Below are 22,882 nucleotides of genomic sequence, written 5' to 3'. Positions count from 1 at the left end.
CTTTCTCCTCTGTAGTGTTTCTGGATGTCCGTTAGCAGATAAGACTCTTAAGTCCCTCATGGCTGCCAACTCTCAGGAGCTTAAGTAAGTGTCAGGAGACATGACCTCTTTGCCCATTGGCTCTCCTCATTCTCTGTCAGTGTAACCAATAAGGAGTAAATTTTACCTAACTTAATGATAAAAAAAAAACACTTTTTCACCAAAAAAGTTGAAATAATATTAAAAAGTTACTATCATTTAATTTGCTTGCTTTGAGGGCATTTTATTTTATAATAGCTTTTAAAGGAATGATGTAATTATTAAACACAATACTTCTTTTTGTTTTCTTTTGTCTTTATTCTTTTCTTTTTCAGTACTGGGGATTGAACCCAGGAGTGCTCTACCACTGACTTACATCTCCAGTGTTTTTTATTTTTTATTTTGAGCAGAGGTTGGTCTTGAACCTGCAAACCTCCTGCCTCAGTCTCCTGAATTACTGGGATTACAGGTGTGCACCACCATGCCCAGAAAACTCTAGTTGTTAATTTCAGAATTTATTAAGTCAGACTTATGAAGGTGTGGCAAAGCATTTATATCATCTAATTTTAAGAAAATTACACATTTTACCTTTTGGTCATTTAAAATCATGCAACAGCCTTTCATTTTTGGTTGATAAACACATTTTTGGCTGATTTCTACGTCATCTTTAAGATCTCAAAGTCACTTGTGTATTTATATTTACTTATTGATTTTATTCTTTCTATTTTTATCTTCTTTATTCAAAATTTCTCATTTGTCTATTTTTATATTGTTTTATTACATATGTAATAATAAAAAAGTATAGTTCATCTTATGTCCTTGATAATGAACCTGTATAAAAATTTGAAGTTTTATTAACAGAAATAGTAAAGAAAACTATGAAGTATACAACATTTCTCATTTTCAAAGTGTTAAGAACAATTTGTTGTGCCAGGACAGATTCTAGAAATCATTTTATTGACTTCGTTTTTCTAGACTAAACTAGAAGAATGTTCAGCAGAGATTCATAACAGATTGAAAAGTAAGATGCACTAGAATATTTTAATCACTTTTACATTTTCCACATCTTAATTATTGCTATCAGTTCTCTTAAGTATTTTCTCTAAACAGTATTTCAAAAACACGTTGGTAATACATTGAAAGCATGTACATTGAGAGATCCCATGGCACTGTGCAGTATTTTCATTTTTTATGCAGGCATCTAATAAATACTATGAATGGTTTTTCCATATAAGATATTTCATTGACCTCTTGTTTAGATATTCAAGGAAAAGCTCCCCAAAAAGATTATTTGGCACTGGTATTTTCATAATTGCTCTATGCTAATAAAGCAATATTTCACAAAAATGTTAATAGAAAAAGTTAAGCATGCAAACCTTTTTTACAATAGAGAGTACATATTATCTCTTTGAGTGGTTAATTAAAGACTTGTGCAGGTGTTTCCCGTTAGCTGGAGGAGATGTGTGTTGATATTTTAAAATTTCATTGCAAAATAAAAAAGTATTTATTCCCTATTTAGAAATTAATATGTTTCATGAAAGTTCATTGGGATACAATTTAAGAAAAGAAATAGTATTCACAGGTTTCTTTGGATTACCACTTTTTCTCAAATGGAACTCTTGTTTGGGTGGAGATCTGAACCATAGGGACCAAAAATGTGAAATAATACATAAAGATAATCTGTATAAAAACTTTCAGAAAAGCAAATATTTTGTGATGGTCTGTTTTCATTTCTATTGGGGATTTTTTTTAAAAGCAACATAAAGATGAAAATCTGTATTTATTCTAGTGTATTTTGAAACTGATTCCTAATCAGCGTTTCAAGTAGAAGTAGATTCCCTTTCCTCTTTTACCCTTCTCCTTCCTCAGTGGTTGATTGCTGATAATAGATAATAGTGAACTTGGGTGAGGCAAGACGGAGCAGCAGGTGCAGGTTATGTACATTCTCTGGTGATAATATTAATGCTCTAAGTCTCTGGAGTTCACATATAGCACTGTTGTTCATGTGGAATTAGTGGGTTATCATGGCAGGACAGGATGTCAGAGAAAATAAATTATTCATAAAACCAATCTGGAAAATTGTTCTTCTTACATGAAAGATGAGAACTTTGCATGGTGTAGACAGAAGCCCAGCAGTAAGTTATGGGCTCACATTCAAGTTCTTCTCAATATAAGGTTTAAAAAAAGAAAACCAAATGTATAATAACTAACAGCTAATGCCATTGTCTGCCCTGCATCATTCAGTAGTTACGTCTTAACTTTTTCTTTAAAAATGAATCCTTAGCCAAAAGCTAATTATATTTAAGCAAAAAGAATCCCACCAAAAGCAGCTCTTTATATTCAATTCTATTGAATGTGTCACAATCCTCCTCCTACCCCTAATCTGAGGATCATGCTCTACTCCTGTGTTTCCAGGTGTCCAACCCCAGGCTGCGATGGGTCCGGGCATGTGACTGGAAACTATGCTTCCCACAGAAGGTAGGACTGATTCCTTTCTGAGAGGGGGGCACAGGTGTCCACAGTAGTACTGAGACCACTTATTTGTGTGTTGTTCTTTGTTGGTTGTGTATTGTAGTTTGTCCGGCTGTCCTCGTGCAAGAAAAGGGGGCGTCAAAATGACTCCTACCAAGGAAGAAAAAGAAGACCCTGAACTTAAGTAAGTGCAATGGTGGTAGCACTGGGGTCAGCTGTGTCTTGTTGACCAAATTGGAGGAGCCTTGGTTGGGATGCAGTTGAGCGAGCACCAGGACTACTGAAGCAAGAGTCAGATTGTTTGGAGGTTTGAGAACATTTTCCCGTTCAGAACTAAATTTCCATATTTCTTTGAAATGCAAAAGAAAAGATGGGAGATTTGTACTTTTCCCAGTTGTTCTAAAGGAAAGCTGCATTGTGGAAGTTCTCTAGAATGACAAATCCAGCCATATTTTCTCCTGAGATTTCTGTTTTGCATAAGGCGAAATTATATCTAAGTTGAATTTTCTCCTCTAAGAAATATGCTAGCAGGTCTTGGGCAATACAGTGTAGTTATAGACATTTAAATCGCTTTCTCTACAAGAGTTCTAAATACAATATTTAAACATTTGCAAATCAAAATTCCAGTGTCAGGAGCAATGTGCTATGTATCATTATCAAAGCAGTAAACACTTTATACCCTTGATCTTTGTTCAGAAGCCATATAACTTGGTGCTTATGTGGTTAGCTCTAGTGCTAAAAAGTACAGGCTTGAACTTGGCTCCATTTCTTCTAAAATAGGTGAAGAGTCAGCTAAGTTCTATAAGCCTCATTTTCCCCACCGACAAAATGGGATAATAACACTCTCTATCCTGTGGGTTTGCAATGAATATTAAAAGAGATAATGCATGGAAATTGCTTAGAACAGAGCCTGCGGACTATTACTACTAATATGATGCTGTTTGCTACTGGTGGTGGCCTTTTTTAAAGGTCTGTAATTTCATGAATTTCCTCCAGGATGGTATGGAACTGTTTCTGCCTTTTCCCCAGCTGGTAATGTCTCTCTTGTGTCTCTCTAGATGTCCTGTAATAGGGTGTGACGGCCAAGGTCACATATCAGGTAAATACACATCACACCGCACAGCTTCTGGCTGTCCCCTGGCTGCCAAGAGACAGAAGGAGAATCCTCTCAACGGGGCCCCTCTCTCCTGGAAACTGAACAAGCAAGAGCTGCCCCATTGTCCCCTGCCAGGTTGCAATGGGCTGGGCCATGTAAATAATGTTTTTGTCACCCACAGAAGGTAACATTTGTTTCCTGCCTTTTTGTTTTGTTGTTACTGTGATTGGTTGTCATCTGGGTTGCTGGGGAGGGGGGCGGGCAGCTTCCCTTCTAAATGTCATTAATTACAGCACTTTAGATATCATAACATTATCATGCTAAATAAATATTTGACTAGTCTGAAGAATAAAAAATGTCATTTTCTATATTTCTGAAAATTCACTATAGTTTTTGAGTGCCCTAGAAACTGTGCACTTGTGTTTTTGTTTTTTTTTTTTTTGTATTCTAAAATATCACATATGCTGCTATTTTAAAATCGTTCAGTCTTTTAATGGTTCACTTCAGTTCCAAGTGGTGATATCTACTCTATTATGTTATATAATTGTAAACTTTCACTTTACATATTTACACCATTCCCTCCCTCTCATGCATTGGCTCAATTTCAGACCAAAATTATAGTTATTTTGCTGCTAGGAAGATGTGACTCATCTACAGCAGCCAGAAAGAAAATGGCTTAACAACTGCTAAGTGTACAACAGGATGAAGGGAGATTTAGAAAACCCTTTTATAGTTTCACAATGACTTAATTCCTTTATCACCAAGTGTCGTGTATTTCGACTGAGCCCTTTGTTGGACAAGAACTATCTTAGTCCAGCTTTTGGTTTGCTTTCTACTTAAAGAAAAAAAGCTAGAAGATTTATGATCTATTTCTCCAATCAATGAGTAATGAGTTCCCTTTCTAGTCTTGCAGACCACTGTGCACAATGCTGACTTCAAAACCAGTGAAGGTTCAGGAAATCTTTGATGCTTTGTTTATAAGCAGTGTACAAATTGAGCAAAGTTGGAGCATCTGACCCTGCTCAGTTTTGGGGATGTAGATCAAAGGCATCAGAAAATGAAGCCTTCCAGGAAGTACTTATTTCAAGGTTGTCATTGAAACTTGCTTACTGAGAAAACTTGAATTTCTGTGGGATTTTTGTTTCTTGTTTTGTTGATATCTTTCAAATGCAGGCTAAAATCTTCCATATCTCACCTTGTTTTATTCTGAGTTTAGATCATTGTTGTAGTCAGGAACAACTGTAACAAATCAAGTGTGCCAGTAATTGTGTCACCTTCCATTTTGCTTTAAGAAGGTAGATGAAGATAAAGCTTACATTGCCTTAATATGCCTTCATAGAATTTCAAATTAGGCCAAAGCTATATAAGCCCATTTTTTTCCCCTGCCTTTCCAATATGGAGTTCCAAACTCTGAAAGCTATAACACAGACCTGCCAAACTCCATCTTCAAAAGATAAAGAACTTATAAAATATTTTTTCTGCCCAATTCTTTAAAATATTTTCACTATCTCAGAAGATACAGAATAAATATCAAGTGGCATTTTTTAAACCTAAGCCTCACTTCCATAACTACATGATTTGGTTCTAAGTCATGTAATAATGGATGGACACTTCATTAACATTTTTACAACACTGTATCACACCCTGGAAATTTACTACAAGTTATCTAAACAAAACTGATCCTTTAGGGGAGAATGTCAGAAGACCTCAAAGGACATGTTACTATCCATTATGTTACAAACAGATGTACTACAAGCACCTCTAATTATGCAGTCTACCAACTAAATAGTCATCCCTTTCATGATCATTTTCTCAGAACACAACATGTAACAATAAAAACAAGACAAACTTGCATAACTCTCCAGAAAAAGAAATAATAAGAAAGTGTATATATCAGTCATGATTGACAGAGAGAAGCTTCCGGAATGGAAATTTGTGGTTCTGCATTCAGTTTGTGTCTCTCATTCTTATCCCCTGTCAAACAATTTATCTTTTATCAAATTTGAGCAAACCACATAACCCTCACTTTATATATGATGTCACCAGTACTATTTATTATTATATTTTCATATATCAATATTTTTCATATTTCATGGAATCTTAATGTAGAATAATTTGCTATTCTTTAAAAATATAAGTGATTTACATTTATGAAGAGCTTTGCCCCAGAAATATTTTCTTATGCTTTTCATAGTGTTGCAAATTTTAGTTCAAAAATAATTGTTTTATAGATGAATTGTAAACCACATTTCTATGGATGAAAAATATTTTAAATGACTGGTTAGAATCATTTTTTTTTAATTTTTTATTGTTGGTTGTTCAAAACATTACAAATTTCTTGACATATCATATTCCACACTTTGATTCAAGTGGGTTATGAACTCCCACCTTCACCCCATACTAGAATCATTTTTATTTTGATCTAAAAACTGTACAAAGACACAACAAAACTGGAAAAGAATTAATGGCTGCTTGGAACAATGAAATTATCTGATCAGAAACGATGGCAACAGGTTTTGTTCAACGTTGTCATTATCATATTGGTGCAATTTAAATAAAACAGGTAACATTAAAGGAAAGGAGTGTCACCGAGGAGTGTGACTGTTCAATGGGAAGGGTCATACACACTGCCACAGAAAAACAGACCACCCAGCCAGGACTGCATCTGAATACACTTGCTGAGGCTCCCTTTATTCTCCTTTCAGGGTAGAGACTTTTAAAATGAAAAAATAATGTTGTAACAATTAAAGGGAAAAAAATCAGAAACTTTTCCACAACCAGATTGAATCTGCGTTAGGAAAAGTGGAAAGTTATGTTTGACTTTTGTTCATTTGAGTCATTCTGTAAAGATCAGACTGTACTTCCTATAAAAACAAGAACTAGATTCTGCTTTAGTTTTCATGGAATTTTGATCAGTTAGAAACCATCATCATTCATAATCCATACATACAATTTTCTGTTTATGGAAAATAAAGTAGCTACCACTACATCAGGGCACTCACATGAGTGCAGCACAGAACATAATGAATTAAATCACTATTATGTAGCAGCAATGACTATTTTTACTTTGATTTAAAGGGAAAAAAAACCCAATACATTTTTCAGGTCTGGGGGTAAATCTCCAGAGGTAGGGTGCTTGCCTGGTTTGCAGGAAGCCCTAGGACCCATCCCTGGCACTGCCAAAGAAAAAGGGAAAAAAAGCCACTCTTGAAGGCCTTTTGCCTTTGCTCTAATAGATATTTATTGGTTACTTTGTACAAAGAGACTGTGAGCTGTGATATAATTAGTGGGCAGGCCAAAACATCAATAGTAAAAAAATTAATGATTTAGGTAAATCAAACATCAATAGTGGGTATGAATAAACTCTTTAATTTTTATAAGAATTAATATGTCTTTCACACATTAGTATAAATTCTGTTTTCTCAGCTTATCTGGATGTCCTCTCAATGCACAAGCTATCAAAAAGGGCAAGGTCTCTGAAGAACTAATGACCATCAAACTCAAAGCCACCGGGGGTAAGTCACCATCTCCACTAAGGTCTAAATTGTAGCCCTCAAGAGGTTCAGCATGTTGAAGTGTGTGCAGTATGCAAAGTATAATTTTAAAACATGAAAAGAATGGTCGAATTTGGGTAAAATATAACTGAGCAACAATTCCTTAGCTTCTCCCTTACTTCATTTACTTATTAATTTACCTTTTCCTGGGCTGGGATGGAATCTGGGGCCTCACACCTGCTGGGCAAGTGCTCTCTCACTGAGCCACACACCTGCCTCTCTTTTACTTTCTAAAAAAGATCTACAACAGAGAAAGTCAGGAAATGGTATCCAGTGAATGGACAGGCACACACAGAAGTTGTGACCTTCAGTCTTCATAATGAGGTGCCTCTCTCCCTCGCTCTTTGTGTGTGTGTGTGTGTGTGTTTTCCTGCTTGTCTCCTTGTGTGTGTGTATGTTTTCCTGCTTGTCTCCTGTCAATTTTCAGGAAACACAATGTCTAGAGTCTGTATTTGAACACTTAAATGTTGTTCTTCTATACTCAAAAATTTTTTACAGTGATTCTGGATGACTTAGACTTCACATCTATATCTCTATTTCCATTTCCCTACATATTTCCCTAGTGTCAATCACTCATCAAAATTAAAATATGTAGTTCCTTAGTTCTAATTTGGATCTTCCCCTTTTTCTCTGGTCCTTGAGCACTTTTCTAAGATTTCTAATCAGCACTATCTCAGGTCTGCAGTACTTTCCATCATAGATCTTTCTAAGGCATCTGAGGAATGATGGCAAGGCAATTATTTTGCTTCAGAGATTTTATTTGTAGTGTCTTTGGCATGTGATTAGAATTGAGCTGGAGACTTTTCTCTGTGTGTGTGTGTGTGTGTGTGTGTTTGACGGGAATTGAACCTAGGGCTTCTAATATGTTGAACACAGGCTCTCCCTCTGAGCTACACCTCCAGCTCAAGCTGAAGACTTTTAACTTTTGCCATTCTGTTTCCCTGAAAGCCCTGCTCACAGTTTTTAATGTGAACATGAGGGTTTACCCAGAAGGTATGCAAGATCCATGGGAGGAGAGCTTCCCTTTTGTAAGGACTCTGGAGCTTCCACTGTTTCCCTTCCCAGTGAGACCTTCATCTGCTTTATTTAAAGTGGACCCTTAGGGGCTGGGATTGTGGCTCAGCGGTAGAGTGCTTGCCTAGCACCGGTGGGACCTGGGTTCCATCCTCAGCACCACATGAAAATAAAGGCATTGTGTTGAGTCCATCTACACCTAAGAAATAAATATTTAAAAATAAATAAGTAAATTAAGTGGACCCTTAGGAGACCATGCATCACTCACTAGAGCTCGAATGAATGCCCTAGATTTTAGTGGGGGCTTGAGTCCCCCACTATTTTCAACATCCAGAAAGTTAGTAGGGGAGCTTTCCCCAATGCTTTGGGTTTCCCTAGGAAATACTCCCCACTCTCAAACACCTGTATGTCTTCAAAATTGGGACAATTTAGTGTGTACTTATTTATATAGCACCTTAATTCGATTAGTATTTAAAGGCTAAGTAGAGCAAAGCTACAGGGGAAAAAAAGTGACTTAAAAATTAATTGAAACTATGGGACAAAGGAAAATCAAAGATAAGAAGGCAAGATAGAGAAAGCCCAAGGATAAAAAAAAAAAAAATGTGCTACCCAAGCCATTTCACACTCAGTAAATAAGGATCCCAAATCTGACTCCACTTTTTAGAAGCAAAAGGAGAATATAATCACTAGAAGAACCACACTATAGTAAGTTAATTCAGAGCAAATCTCTTTCTAGAACTGAATGCATGAAGCAGTATTTCCTATGAGTCCTTATTGTGAGAACATAACAGCACCTATTGCCTAAATAGAAATCACAGTGCTGCTCCTAATAAAGATAAAACCAGAACATTAAGCCTGTGGCATTACACCAAATTATGATGAAGCCATAAAAAATAAAAAGAAAAATCAAATTGCAGTAAAATATAAGGTGCGTATGAGTTTAACCTTGCCTACGGTGTTAAACTAAACTAGGTAAAAGTCATTCATTCTATTAGTTGAGTTAGATAATGTTTCAGGAGAATATTGCCAGTTCTCACATGGAAAGCCTATGCCAAAAAGTGTTAACATTTATTTTAAAAGAATTAATTGGTCTTTGGTTCTCCATCCATGCCATAATTATTGTCACACTACTTTTTTAAAGGACCATTATCAGTCCTTGATTGTCAAATTTAGTCATCTGCACAAGAAAGAACACTTGCGCTTGGGCACAAATGAAGTAAAAATTAGGATAGTTGAACCATGTACATATTCTCACACTGAATAGATCCTTCTGGCTCTTCCCATTGTTCCTTTGTGGATATTAAATCTCCTCAGATCTTTAATGACAAATGTGGTAAAATTTACACTTAACTCATTTTTCCCTGAATAGAAAAAGAAGCCAAATTTTAGTCTGTAAAACCAATATAAAAATAAAGTTTGACTCAAGAAATATATTAGAATTTGTTTGAAATATAATTGATTTATTTTGTTTATATATTATGAAAAAATAACCACTAATCCCCCTTGTAAATCATGTACACCTGCTACATATAGGTGTTTGCATCACTCATTAATTACACGTAACACAAAGAACATGTTATTATAAATTACATAATCACTGACTCTGCAAATTAGGGACAGGTTACTACCAAGTAAAATAAGAATTATTGAGTAAAAAAAAAAAGCAGATTTTTTGCTCTTTCATAGATGGACTCTATATTAACAGCAGGATCATTCAGTAGTCACGTAAAATATTTAGGGGAGAGTTAATATGGTTTTCTTGGTCAGCAGCAGTACCTAGCTAGTGTAACATTTGCCTCTGCTTATAAAGGAACATTAGTGCATAATTTTTATTTGTATTTGCAAAACAAGTTACATATCTGTGAGTAAAGATAACATCACAATCGTGCCTCCTTTATCTTCAGAGGATATGTCCCAAGACCCCTGTGGATCCCTAAAAGTGAGAATAGCATCAAACCCTATATATACACTATTTTTTTCCTACATATACAGTATCTATGATAAACTTTAACTTATAATTAGGCATGGTAAAAGATAAGCAACTAATAATAAAATAGAGCAATTAAAACAATGTATTTTAATAAAAGCTACTTAAAACTTATGAATTATTTCTAGAACCTTCCTTTAATATTTTCAGACTGCAGTTGACCACCAGTAACTGAAGCATCAGAAGCAAAACTGAAAACTTGGGGGGACTACTGTGATTGTGTGTGTGTGTGTGTGTGTGTGTGTGATGTCCCATTCCATGATGATACCTATCCCAGAAGCTCCAGATACTTTTTGTTAATAGACATCATCCTAGTATTACCATCTTTATTAAAAGACTTCATAATAGTTTTTCCATTACTATAACAAAATGCCTAAGATAAACAACTAAAAAAAAAGATTTATTTTGGCCCACAGTTTTGGAGGTTCTAGTTCATAGTAAGTTGGCCTATTGCTTTGAGCCTGTGGTAAGGGAGCACATCATGGTGGCACATGTAGAAGAGCAAAAGTACACACCTAATGGCCAGGAAGAAAGGAGAGAAAGAGAAAGGAGCTGGGGTCCCATAATCCCCTTTGAGGGCACACCTCCAGTAACCTAAAGGCTTCCCACAAGGCCCCACCTTGTAAAGTCTTACAGCCTCCCATTAGCACTACCCTGGGGATTAAGCCTTTAACACATGGGTTTTTAGGGGACATTCGAAATCCAAATTATAGCAGTTGTCATTATTAAGATCAGACATCAATAAAACAAAAAGAACCAACAGTCCAAGCTCTCACTTAAATACTATTCATGAAAGCACCCATAACTTAGCCAGTAAACCTTTAATTGTGCTACTGGAAGTTATTGCCCAATACCACTTGCTCCAGCCAAAACAAGCAGACATTATAGATTCTCCCCTTCTCTCACCCCAAACCTCCAACCTCTAATCCATTAGGAATCTTGCAAATTCCTACAGATGATACATCCATCTTTGTTCCTGCTCCCCGGCCATGGGACACAGGGCCGTGAGACTCAGCCAGGACCACAGCAGTAATCTCCTGCTGGCTTCCACTCTGTCCCCCCTCAATCCATTCTCTACTCAAAAACCCAAGTTATGTTCTCCAAGTCAGTCAGATCACACCAACTCCCCTACTTAAAATCCTTCACTAGTCCCATTGCTCCTGGGATAAATCCAAGCTCCTTGGGAGGTCCTCTGTGGGTGGCCCCTCCACTACCTTCACCCTCTTGCAGTCTGGGAGCATCCCCTTCCTGCCCAGGACAACTGTGTACTTCCTGCTGCTTCAGTGTGATGCTCACCTCACAGCTCACTTCTCATTTCCCTGCCTCCCCCTTAGCTCTCAAGTCTCAGATGAGAGAGTCTCCTCCAGTGAGGGTCCTCAGCACACCACCTGCTTCCTTCAGAGCTCCTGCTTTTTGTCTGCCTTACCAGATGTTATATAAGAAATGCCAGTCCCTGAAGTGGAATTTTATTGAAAAAAAAAAAGACAGAAAGGAAAAACAATATATCAAAGAAATACAGCAATAGAAGTTTTTGTTTGCTCAGATCAGAAAAATTTAAAGTGCCTGTAGCACTCCAAATACCGATTTCATTGAGAATCCACATATTTCAATCCTACCTTCCTTATTCTTACCTGTCACTTGACTGAGAGATGATTCTTCTACCAGTGTCCTAGACAGTTCAAGATGGTGCTCAAAAATGAAATAGAGTTCTCCAGATACAACCCGTCAGCACAGAATAAATCCCATGTCCAGGATACTATAGTGTGGGCCTGGGTAACTCTATTCATTGTTTTGTTTTGGGTTTTTTTGTATTTGTTTTTGTTTTTATTGTGCAGTTCTGAGGATTGAAACCAGGGCATCATGCTTACTGGGCAAGTGCTTTACCACAGAACTACATTCTCAGCCATCATTGTTTTCTTAGTAGCTGTGTTAGGCTATTGATTCATTTTCAGATTGATCCAGGTACTAAGATACATGCATCTTAGATGTTGGGTTGTTTGTTTTTTTTTTGTTGTTGTTGTTGTTTTTTATTGAATCTCAGAGCCTAGAGTGAGACTAGTCTTGGAACATACTCTTTTCATTGGCCCATTCATCCCCCATTTTTATTTAGGTAGTTAATTTTAATAAAGCACTAATGACCTACAAAAGAGCCACCTGTTTTATCACATTGTATGTAAATGTTTAGGGTTTGCTTTTTTTCTCTTTGCATTATATTATAAAGAGTTATCCACATTGTTTTGGTGGAGGCATGCAGCTTGTTTCTAGGTTAGAGTTTTGTGAACAGTACTGCTGTGCATTTCTTGAGCATGCATCCTATTGTGTATGTCCACCTGTCTGTCTTGAGTGTATACCTAGGAATGGAATTGCTGGGTCATGGAGAATATGAACCTTCACCTTTTAAGGTGAGGATTAAGGATTTTACTCCCTTTTCTGTTGCTATAACGAAATACGTGAGACTGGGAAATTTACAAAGAATAGAAGTCTGTTTGCTTCATGGTTCTGGAGACTGGGAAGTTCAAGAGCAGGGCACTGGCACCTCCACAGCATCTGGTGAAAACCTTCATGCTTCATCATAACATAGAAGAGGGCATCACATGGCAAAAAGAACAAGAGCGCTATCATGGGTCTCTTTTTCTCTTCTTACAAAGACACTAATCCTATCCTCATGACTTCATCTATTCCTAATTACCTCCCACAGGTCCCATCTCTAAAAACCATTAAATATGACTTTGGACATTAAGTTTCCAACACAGGAACTTTTAGGGGCACATTGAAGCCATAGCAGTAAGTTATAGACTATCTTCCAAAGTATTCACCCAGGAAGTATAAGAGTCTGGATTTCCACCAAACAAATTGTCAAGCTAAGCCCCATGCTTGTAGCCTGCTCTCATGAAACTTCTTATTAAATCTAACTGCCAATGTTTACATTTATCCCTCTTCATTGTCAACACTGATTTAAACTCATTCTTCTGCCCTGGGAAATTACCTTTAATCCTATTGGTGGCATTCATAATATCAACTACCATTCCCCACTTCCCCAATTCATGCTCCTGTGAAATGTCGATGAGAGCCAGGCTGGTGGTGAACACCTGTAAACTCAGTGACCTCCCAGCGACTTATAGGCTGAAGCAGGAGTATCATAAGTTGGAGGACAGCCTGAGCAACTTAACAAGACTGTACCTCAAAATAAAACAATCAAACAAAAAAAGCTGGGTGTGGAGCCCAATGGGAGAGCACTTGCCTAACATGTGCAGGGTCCTAGGTTCAGTCCCTAGCACCCCAGCAAAGACAGACAACAAAAAAAAAGCAATGATGGAGATAATGCCTATCCAGTCAGAGTCTACTCTGATTCAGGGCTTTGCATTTTACTGCTTTCATTCTCACTGCATAATACTATGCCTGTTTTTCAGAAGAGGAACTAGAAACAAAAAGAAGTTAAATAAGTTGCCCAAATTCAAGGAGAAGAGAACTCACAGGAGTTGGAGGTTAGACCAGCTCCATCTCGGAATTTAAACTTGATGTTATTTAACTTCTGTCAGTGATTACTGAGGTCTCCTTTCACTGTTCTGAAGCCCTGAGTCTTTATATATGAAAAGTGGATGATGCGACATGCCCCACAGTGGGCAGAGAAGTGTAGATGCTAATGTAACTGAGCTGACAGTCTACTTTTCTATTTCCTCTTTTCTTCCTTGCAAAGAATTAAATCCCACGACTCTTCTTAACCACTTATTCAAAATCCTTCATATGCAGGTTGCGATGAAAATGCTCACACTAAAGTCTCAAGTTTCAATGATCAAATGGCAAATTAGATGTAAAATGATTCACAATTGCCACTACTGCATATTTTCATTTTGAACTAAGTCTGAATTCTTCCCAGGTATAGAAGGTGATGAAGAAATTAGGCATTTGGATGAAGAAATAAAGGAACTAAATGAATCTAACCTTAAAATTGAAGCAGATATGATGAAACTTCAGACTCAGGTAAAAATAAAACAAATTAGTTATCTTTAAAATAATTATAATATTTAGTGGAAGCAAAACATTGATCTTTCTAAGCCTAGAAATATCCTGACATCTTATAGGGAATACGCCGAGACTTTCTTGAATACACAGTTATTGTAAAATCCTGAACAGGTGGATCATCTCAGAGCACCATTGATTTGTAACTTTAGGCAAAGTTACACTTTTGCCCCAGTTGAATCAATGCCTTCATAAACAAATAAAGTAGCAGATCATTCTGTAAAGAGTCCTGTAGAGCATGTGGTGCTTCAGAAAAAATCATGAGGGTTAAGTGTCCTTAGGTTTATTTAAAATTAAAATGAAACATCACAACTGCTTAATTTTTCTAGAATATCTCTACATATATAAGTGTCTGTTAGAAACAGGTCTTCCTGAACAAATGCTTTATCCAAAAATCTAAGCAGTTTATCAACTTTTCATTCTCCATAATGCCTGCCCCTGATTAAATTTTTGCAAATGGAAATCAAAAGTTAAGACCAAGATTTTTTAAATATAATAAGTGATGGAATAATAATAATTATTATTATTATATAATTCCCAGAATTCTGTCTTCAGCCTGGCCTTCTCCACAACTTCTCCAGACATCTTCATACTAACTAATAACTATTACAAGTCAGAAGAAAAAACAATGAGCCCAAGCAGAGGTGGAAAGGTCCTTCCCCCTTCCCTTCTTTCCTCTCCTTTCCTGAAATGCAGGGTTTTATGCCACCATGGTTATGGAGTCTCCCAGTATTCCTCAGCTTAGGTGGCTTAAGACTGTCATAATTCATCTGAAATGCCATTTTGGTGTTTTTATGCACTGTGAACACTGCAACAATCTCCCATGATGGCAGTCAGGTCCACAAAAAGCTTAATGCTTTGGTTTGGAAATCACGGGAGCTTCTCATGGGAACCATTAACAAGAAATGCAAAGGCCTCTGTCCTCATGGAGACTGAAATTTAGAAGGGGAAGATAGAAAGTAACAAAAAAAATCATACATGATAAAGTCTGCTGGAAGGAGGGAGGAATGGGTTAAGTGTCTGGATTTCAATATTAAATAGGACAACCAGACCCAGATGGGCCAGATGAGGTATGAAGGAATTAACCAAATAGTTATGAAAGAGAATATTTCAGACAGAAAGAAACACCAAGTACCAAGGGCTGGAGATTTGAGAAATAGCAAAGAGGAAATGTGTCTGCAGGTGAGTGAGCTGAGCAGACCGAGGGCCACTCACATGGGGCATCATAGGCCATCTTAATGACTTTCTGTATTTTTCTGAATGACTGCAGAACCATTGCAGGTTTTGAGCTAAGGAGTAGCACGGTCTTACTTGGCTTAGATTCTAACTTGCATTTGAAGAGGTTTGTTCTGGTGGCTATGCTAAAAAAGGATCAAGAAGAGACTACATGAGGCTCTAGGCAGACATAGGACCACCCATGAAAAAACCATGCAGTCTGCACAGGTGACAGCAGCATGGCAACAGCCACATGGGTGGGGACAGTGGTCCCATTCTGTAGTCTTAAAGGAGATGCCCAATGGATTCAAGGTTTGAAAGAGAGTCCTGGGGACACCTTGAAGTCTGAGCATCACTGGGATTCCCACCAACTAGAAAGGAGAAGACTAGATAGAGCAGGTTTGGAGGAAATAGCAAATATTTGCTTTGAGGAAAATTGAGTTTGAGATATTTAACATAAAGTCATTAGGAGACACTGGATCTGCAATCCACAGAGAAATCTAGGCTGAAGATATAAGTCTGGGAATTATATTATTATATAATAATTAATATAATTACTTAAGTTATTTATTATGATTAAATATTTATGTGATAATTAATTATTAGTATGATTAAATAATTACTATATGATAATTATACAATTGTTAAGTATTATCATTATTATTATTCCAACATTTAGAGCAATATGATGGGAATGCAATTTGGAGCACTGCGGTAGTGGCATATGCATTCCTATATTCGGCCGTGCATTTTCCTTCAGAGACAGACCTTTTGTACTCCTCCCAAACTCTACTTCTCGTGTTCCTATATTATTTCCATTTAGATCACATCAATGGAGACCAACTTGAAGACAATAGAGGAAGAGAACAAACTCATAGAACAGAATAATGAAAGTCTGCTAAAGGAACTGGCAGGTCTGAGTCAAGCTCTCATTTCAAGCCTTGCTGACATCCAGCTTCCACAAATGGTAAGTTGAAGACCAAGACTTTGCTGCTCCATTGCAGGTATTGCAGGGACATCATGCAGTTATTCATGGGGCTGCCAGTTAGCAAAGAGATCTGTTAGCAGTCACAGAGATCTGCTGATTACATCAAGGTCTTACTCCCAGTAATCTCCCGTGATGGAAAGATGGTAGATAGGTACATTTAACTTATAGGAAGGCTAAGGATATTCTTAAAGACCAAGTTCATCTAAAGATGAAGGTTTATTCAAAGCTTGTTTTATAATATAATATGAAAGTTAGAGAACAAAACATCTTCACTGAAATATATTTCCAAGTGTAAAATTTCATATCTTACAAAGTCTGAGACCCAGACTTTGCATTATCTGCCCAACTCAAGAATTATTTTAAAAAGTTAAGTTCCCAATAAACTTGTTTCATACGTAAGTATGCAGAACATAATTCAGTTCTCAGACAGCATAAAAACAGAAGTAAGAAAGCATTCTTACTTCCAAAATCTAAACATGTATTTTTAAGTATGCAACTATTTAGAATTCATTAAAAAAAGTTTATTTTACATTTTTATAAATATAAATAAATATTTGGAGGAGATGTATTATTGAATATTTTTAATTTCTTCCAAACTTACATTCCTAGAATAAGTTTTCTAAAATTTCCAATTTTGTATATAAAATGGTTTAAAGATGCAGCAATATAATTAAGAAATATAGTTGGTTTTGCTTAAAATAAAACAAATACCTCAATTTACTCAGCTTTCTAGAATGGAGCCTTCATTTTAATTCCAATGTGTTTCTTGACCTAAAAAATCAATAATACAGTAGTCCAAAGGAAATTTTTTTTATTTTTATGGCTACTATTCATATAATTACTGGATATCATTTTAATGTTATTCATCAACATTTATCAACTTCATACTTTAAATTTTAGAATGGCAAAATTTTGCCCTTCTAAAATTTTGCCCTTCTAAAATTTAAATTTTTTTTCTTCAGCCCATGCCATAAAAAAGATAGATATCATACAAGATAACTGATACCTTTGATAATCGCTATACAAAGTACTCCACTGGTAATTCTTTAATATGATCACATCCCTAAGGACTGCCATTGACATTCCCTTTCTGTAGTTGAGGGACTCTTCCATTATTTGATCAAGGTTCCAAAGCCAGCATGAGTCAGGTGGGTCTGGCTTCATGCTAGAACCTTTATCTGCTCTGCCACCCAGAACCTTTTGTTAAGAGAATGGCACAGAAAAGGCAGAAACTAAGAGAGAGCCAAAAATTATGACTAGACAATATTAATAATCTAGAGCAGTACTTTGCTGAATATGAACAAATACTCTTCAAATTTAGAAAGCTTGCCTTCTAAATAGCAACAACAACAACAATATCATACATCTATAGTACTTAGACCTTTGAGAGTACTTTCTTCCAAGCACCTTCTGAAGTAAGGTGTATGTCATGCATGGGTCTTTCAAAAGGGGGAAATGGAGGCACCAGCAGTGGCTGAGTTGGATTCCCTTTGTGCCATGAACCTCCTGTCACTCATGCATGCCATTTAGATCTAGTCAGTGTGTACTCTTTGAAGCTTCACATTGGACAAAGGAGACAACAAATAGGATAAAGGTGAATGAATTTCAACTTTGTGAAACTGGTATTCTACCTGAAGAGACAGAGAGATAATAAAATATATTGCAATGTTGCGACAAAAGAAAAATGGACACAAAGGCATCTGAGGAGAAAGTAGAAATATTTTCCATCCCAACTGGTTGGTAAGCAGTTTGCTCAGATCTTAATTTCTGAAACCCTGGCCCATCACTGTTAAAAGAGCCTACTGGCGCAAGCAAACCTGCCCTCCCAACCTCAAACATCCACTTCCCTCAAGGAGAAGCGTTTTGTGCTGCACAAGTTCCATTGAGGCCACGGCTCCTCCCTAAAGAAATAACCCAGTTTTGAGTTCAGCTCAGCAGTGCACCTTATTTGGCTCCAAACTGACCTGCAATAATGTTTCAAACAATCACATTTCTGTAATCCCATAAAGAGGAAACAAATAAGTCCCAATACACACTCAGATCTCTCCATTTTCCCAAACTCCAGTAACTAGGTGAATCCTTGCCTTCCCTCCCAGATCCTGAGTCACTCACCTTCTTTCTTGTTACTTGATCTTCCTTTTGCCTCACAGTGATTGGTTCAATGTGTTTGTCTCCACTTAGGGACCTATCAGTGAGCAGAATTTTGAAGCATATGTAAATACACTCACAGACATGTACAGCAATCTGGAGCGGGACTATTCCCCGGAATGCAAAGCTCTCCTGGAAAGTATCAAACAGGCAGTGAAGGGTATCCATGTGTAGGATCACAGTGCTGCCGGGCAACAGAGATCACCAACAGCAGTCAACTCCAGATGGACCTGTGAAGGGGTTCATGTACTGCTAAGGCTTGGAGGTTGCCATATGCATTTACAACTGCAACATTGCACTAATTTTTCCCCAGCTGACATAAAAAGGAAAGAAAAACTATGATAGACTCTTTGGATTAAAAGCAATGCAGTCAGTGATTAGATCTTATTTATTTTCATATGTTTTTCTTTTATTTCTTCATTGCACTCTTTCTTTTGTAAAGTATATGTAAAATAAATGTGACATTTTTATATTTTATTTATTACTAATCAAAGAGTTTTTTATCTTTTAACTGCATTTTGAAGTCTGCCATATTTTTACAAGTGTGTTTATTAATTTATTTTCTAATAGGACTTAAATAGAAATGCTATTCTCAAATCATCTATCTTGCTGGGTTAAAATGAGAAAACAAAAAAAGTGTGAAAGAAATCCTTGTCTAAGGACTGCACTATGGTTCGAGTTTGATTTTTATTGCACACTTCTTTTTCCCCCTCTTCCACTGGTTTTTGTATTTATAATTGAATTTGCAGTAAGGTGAGCTGCGTGGAAGGAATAAGAAGATAAATGGCGCCCACTGGTGGGGAATCCGCACTCACAGAAGCACAGACACTGGAAAACAGCCTGCTCAGAATTTGTTAGCAATAATTAAATATAGCAATCAGCAAAGTATTCAGCTTGGCTGTGTGGTTTTAGTTCCTATGAATTATTTATTTGAAATGTCTTAAAGAAACATAAGCATTTTTTAGTGATGCAGATTTGTCTGTTTTTCAAGTCATATCACATAGTTGGCAACTCTTATCCTAAGACGAGAAATAATCACTTGATGTGACCAGCCAGGCTTTCCTGCCATATGTTGGTACAATATACAAGTGACAACATTGGTGTAGATTTGTACTTAGCAAATGCAAACACATCCAAATGGAAAATTTTGTAGATACCATATCCCCTGAAATAGCATTTATCCTACTGGGTTTGACTGGAAAGGAATGGAAAATAGAGTAAAATGTGAAAAAAAAAATATTACTCCAATCTGAATGATTACTTTGAACACTGGCAACATTGGTATCACCATCCTTAGGAAATAGGATTCGATTTGATAAAAACCTTGCCATTGATACAAAGCATCCACATGCTTTCACACACACAAACACACAGGCAGACTCACACACACAGGCATGCACGCACACACACACACTCTCACAGACACCCATCCACACATAAAATTGAGCCCGCGATCTTGAATTTCTGAATGGGTCAGAGTTTAGTAGTTGCTATAGTAAAGGCAATGTCTATTTCAGGGACTGTAAAGTAGTTAATCATTGTTTCAAAAGTTTTTTTATATTTATTTTTTTTAAGGAAAAGGTATAGACAACCAGCTAAACTGCCTTTTTGGTGTGCACACACATTTCATGTGCAGACGTGCCTCAGTGTAAATGTACACATGAACTTAGTGTGGGCTTAATTTTCTGTGCTATAACAAAAGTGTTTATTTTTGATTAGCCTCATGGATATTTAGATTGAATGTGATGGCATTCACAGGCTTGATATATTCCACTCTTGCTAAAGTTACCTGCACAAAAACACGAAAAGTGATATTCCACAGTAATTCCACCTCCATGAAATTGTGGTCATTGTTATGCATCAAGTGGGGCTTCTCTTTGGTTTGGGGTTCATTTGAACTCTTGAATCTTAGTTTAGTGAAGATGAAATGTCTGTTCTTAGGTAGGAAAGGTGTTTATTTAAAAATCAATTTTAAAGAAAAAGCTACCATATGTGCTGTCTATTATAAATGGGACACCAAACAAATTTTCTATTAAAGTTATGTACTTGCAAACATTTTGCTATACAGTACTTCATAGATGCATACAAATGAGTTCACTTATTACAAAGACAAAAGTTTAATTTGCTAAATATTTTAACAAGTTTGTTATATATTTTATTTAATTTAAAAAGAAATCTCTTACCAACCTATGTATTTATTACTATAATTTACTATGACTTCAGGTTAATTTATTTGTGTTTGCATAGATTGAACAGGATGTTTTTGTGAAGTATGTTGGTATTTATTTGCCTCCTTTGTACTTGATGTGTTTTGTAATGTGCACTGATTTTTTTCTTTTCAACTATGTTAATGATCGATACTGTAAATTGGGTCTTTTGTAAACAACAAAATGGCAATGATGTATGCATTTTTTTTAATTTGAGGTAGTTTGTTTGTATCCTGTTTCTCCAAACAATTAATATTTCTTACATCAAAGCAACAAAATTGTGTTCAGTGCTGTACATTTGGTGTATGGTAGGAAATAAAAATTGATAATGAGTTTGGCTGTGATCATTTTCAGGCTACTATATGGCTACTACATAGAGACCTATGTTAACCTCCCACAAAGCCCTCAGTTCCAGAAGGAGCCCTGATGAGGTAGATGTGCCCCGGTCTGTGAGTAGTTCAACTGTACTTTTGTTCTGACAGCTGGTCTGCTTGGCTTAGGTTTTTACCCCAAGTGAGGAGGACTTTTGGCCAGTGGGCGACCTGTCACCATCTTGGTGTGGCATATTCTCCAGAACAGAGATGCCTTGGACACAATGACACCTTCACTAGCATGAGTTCACCCAGATTCAGTGAGCACAAAGATACAAGCTCCACCCTTCTGATCCCTTTTTATTTTTTGTTTTGAAACGGGGTTTCACTAAGTTGCTTAGGCCTCACTAAATTGCTGAAGCTGACCTTGAAGTAGAGATCCTCCTGCCTCAGCCTCCTGAGTCCCTGGGATTACAGGTGTATACCACTGTACCTGGAGAGCTGGTTGAACTATTAAAGAAAAGTGATAATTCTTGACAACCCCTATTTTCTTGTGTGTTTTTTGTCACCTAATGTCAAACAGCCAACCTAACTTAATTTTCTAGTTTCTGCCCAGATATACACCTCTCTGGGACTAGTTATCACTTATATGCAAAATGGTTTAGGTCTCCACAGGAAAGCCAGGGCTGTATTGGGTAGACCTTTATATAACAAGGGTTGGCACACGACAGTTAATAAACAGCATAGCTTTCTTTTAGTCACCAAGTTAACTTGTACAAGATGTGCAAGTGATATAGCCTTTGAAAATGAACCACAAGATGAAAATCTGCTCAGCCAGGTTCTTAGCTTCCCCTTTGCTGAGTTACATCTTTACATCTCACCCTGAGTATGATTTTATATCAGTGAGTAGTGCTGGCAACATTTCATAAGAGGAGTGCCCTTGCTATGGGAAATAAGGAAGGCATGATGAGTAGGATTCACCCAATCACACAACAGATGTTCAATGAGATGCACGCTGATGCCAGGCCTACTTCCTGACTTCCCTGTGATTTCAGCCTAAGGGGTAGGGAACGAGGAGATAAGCAAAAGGCATTATGATTGTGATATACGTGAGCTCCTATGGAAGTAGTGCAAGGGTTTCCTAGCACTGTGATTTCCTGAGAAAAGTCCTGGTTCCAGATTAGTAGGGAACATTTGAGAAAAGTCATTGTAGAAAGCAGGAACCTCATGCACCAAAACAAAGCAGTATGATAAAACATGGAAGGAGCTGCTGAACATATTTAAAATAGCAAAGGGAAAAAAAAAGGGAGGGTTAGAAATGAGAAGAAAGGTAGCAAAAAGCCCAGGTAAGTGGGAGAGGGGGTTGTATAAACTGCCTGGCTTCAGAGTTCAAATATCTGCAAACAGATGTCAGCATGCTAAAGAAAGCCTTAAGATCAGGTCTGGGAGGTAGCTCCGTGGTAGAGTACTGCCTAATGTGTGTGAGACCTGGGGTTCGCCTTCCAATACCTCTCTCATCACCTCCCCCTAAAAAAATAGAAGAGTTAAAATCAGAGAATGTTAGGATTCCTATGTCTGTTATAGACAATTTGGTCCATGAATTCAAACCATTAACATTCCTAAAGTTGTGTTCAGTGCTGTATATTTGGGGCATAATAAGAATAACAATTTTTTTCTTAATCATTTTGAAATGATATGAAAATCCTGGGGTCTTCAGACATAGGACTAAAATGCTCCTATTGGAATCAAAAATCCTGAATGAAAAGAAAGGGGTGAATGATTCCTTGATCTACCCCATTAGAAAAAGTTTTAATTAACTTGTTCTGGTCCATAAATATTTTATTAATATTCA

At 36.8% G+C, this 22,882-nt stretch overlaps 1 protein-coding gene across 1 annotated transcript in view; it reads left to right on the top strand.

Annotated features, from left to right (window-relative positions):
- Positions 1 to 21,051, top strand: part of St18 (ST18 C2H2C-type zinc finger transcription factor) — a 108,790-nt gene extending 87,739 nt beyond the window's left edge. The window contains exons 15-22 of the mRNA XM_046428626.2: positions 16 to 84; positions 2,434 to 2,496; positions 2,594 to 2,674; positions 3,549 to 3,770; positions 7,013 to 7,101; positions 14,019 to 14,122; positions 16,200 to 16,343; positions 18,546 to 21,051. Of these exons, the coding sequence (XP_046284582.1) occupies positions 16 to 84; positions 2,434 to 2,496; positions 2,594 to 2,674; positions 3,549 to 3,770; positions 7,013 to 7,101; positions 14,019 to 14,122; positions 16,200 to 16,343; positions 18,546 to 18,686 (913 nt within the window). The 3' untranslated portion in view covers positions 18,687 to 21,051. The remainder of the gene's footprint in view (positions 1 to 15; positions 85 to 2,433; positions 2,497 to 2,593; positions 2,675 to 3,548; positions 3,771 to 7,012; positions 7,102 to 14,018; positions 14,123 to 16,199; positions 16,344 to 18,545) is intronic.
- Positions 21,052 to 22,882: the final 1,831 nt, after the last annotated feature.

This window comes from Marmota monax, unplaced genomic scaffold, assembly GCF_021218885.2.
Source record: "Marmota monax isolate L192 unplaced genomic scaffold, Marmota_monax_Labrador192_F-V1.1 WCK01_AAM20220418_F8-fsc00044, whole genome shotgun sequence".
Taxonomy (NCBI): domain Eukaryota; kingdom Metazoa; phylum Chordata; class Mammalia; order Rodentia; family Sciuridae; genus Marmota; species Marmota monax.
This window is presented reverse-complemented; position numbering and strand designations above follow the sequence as displayed.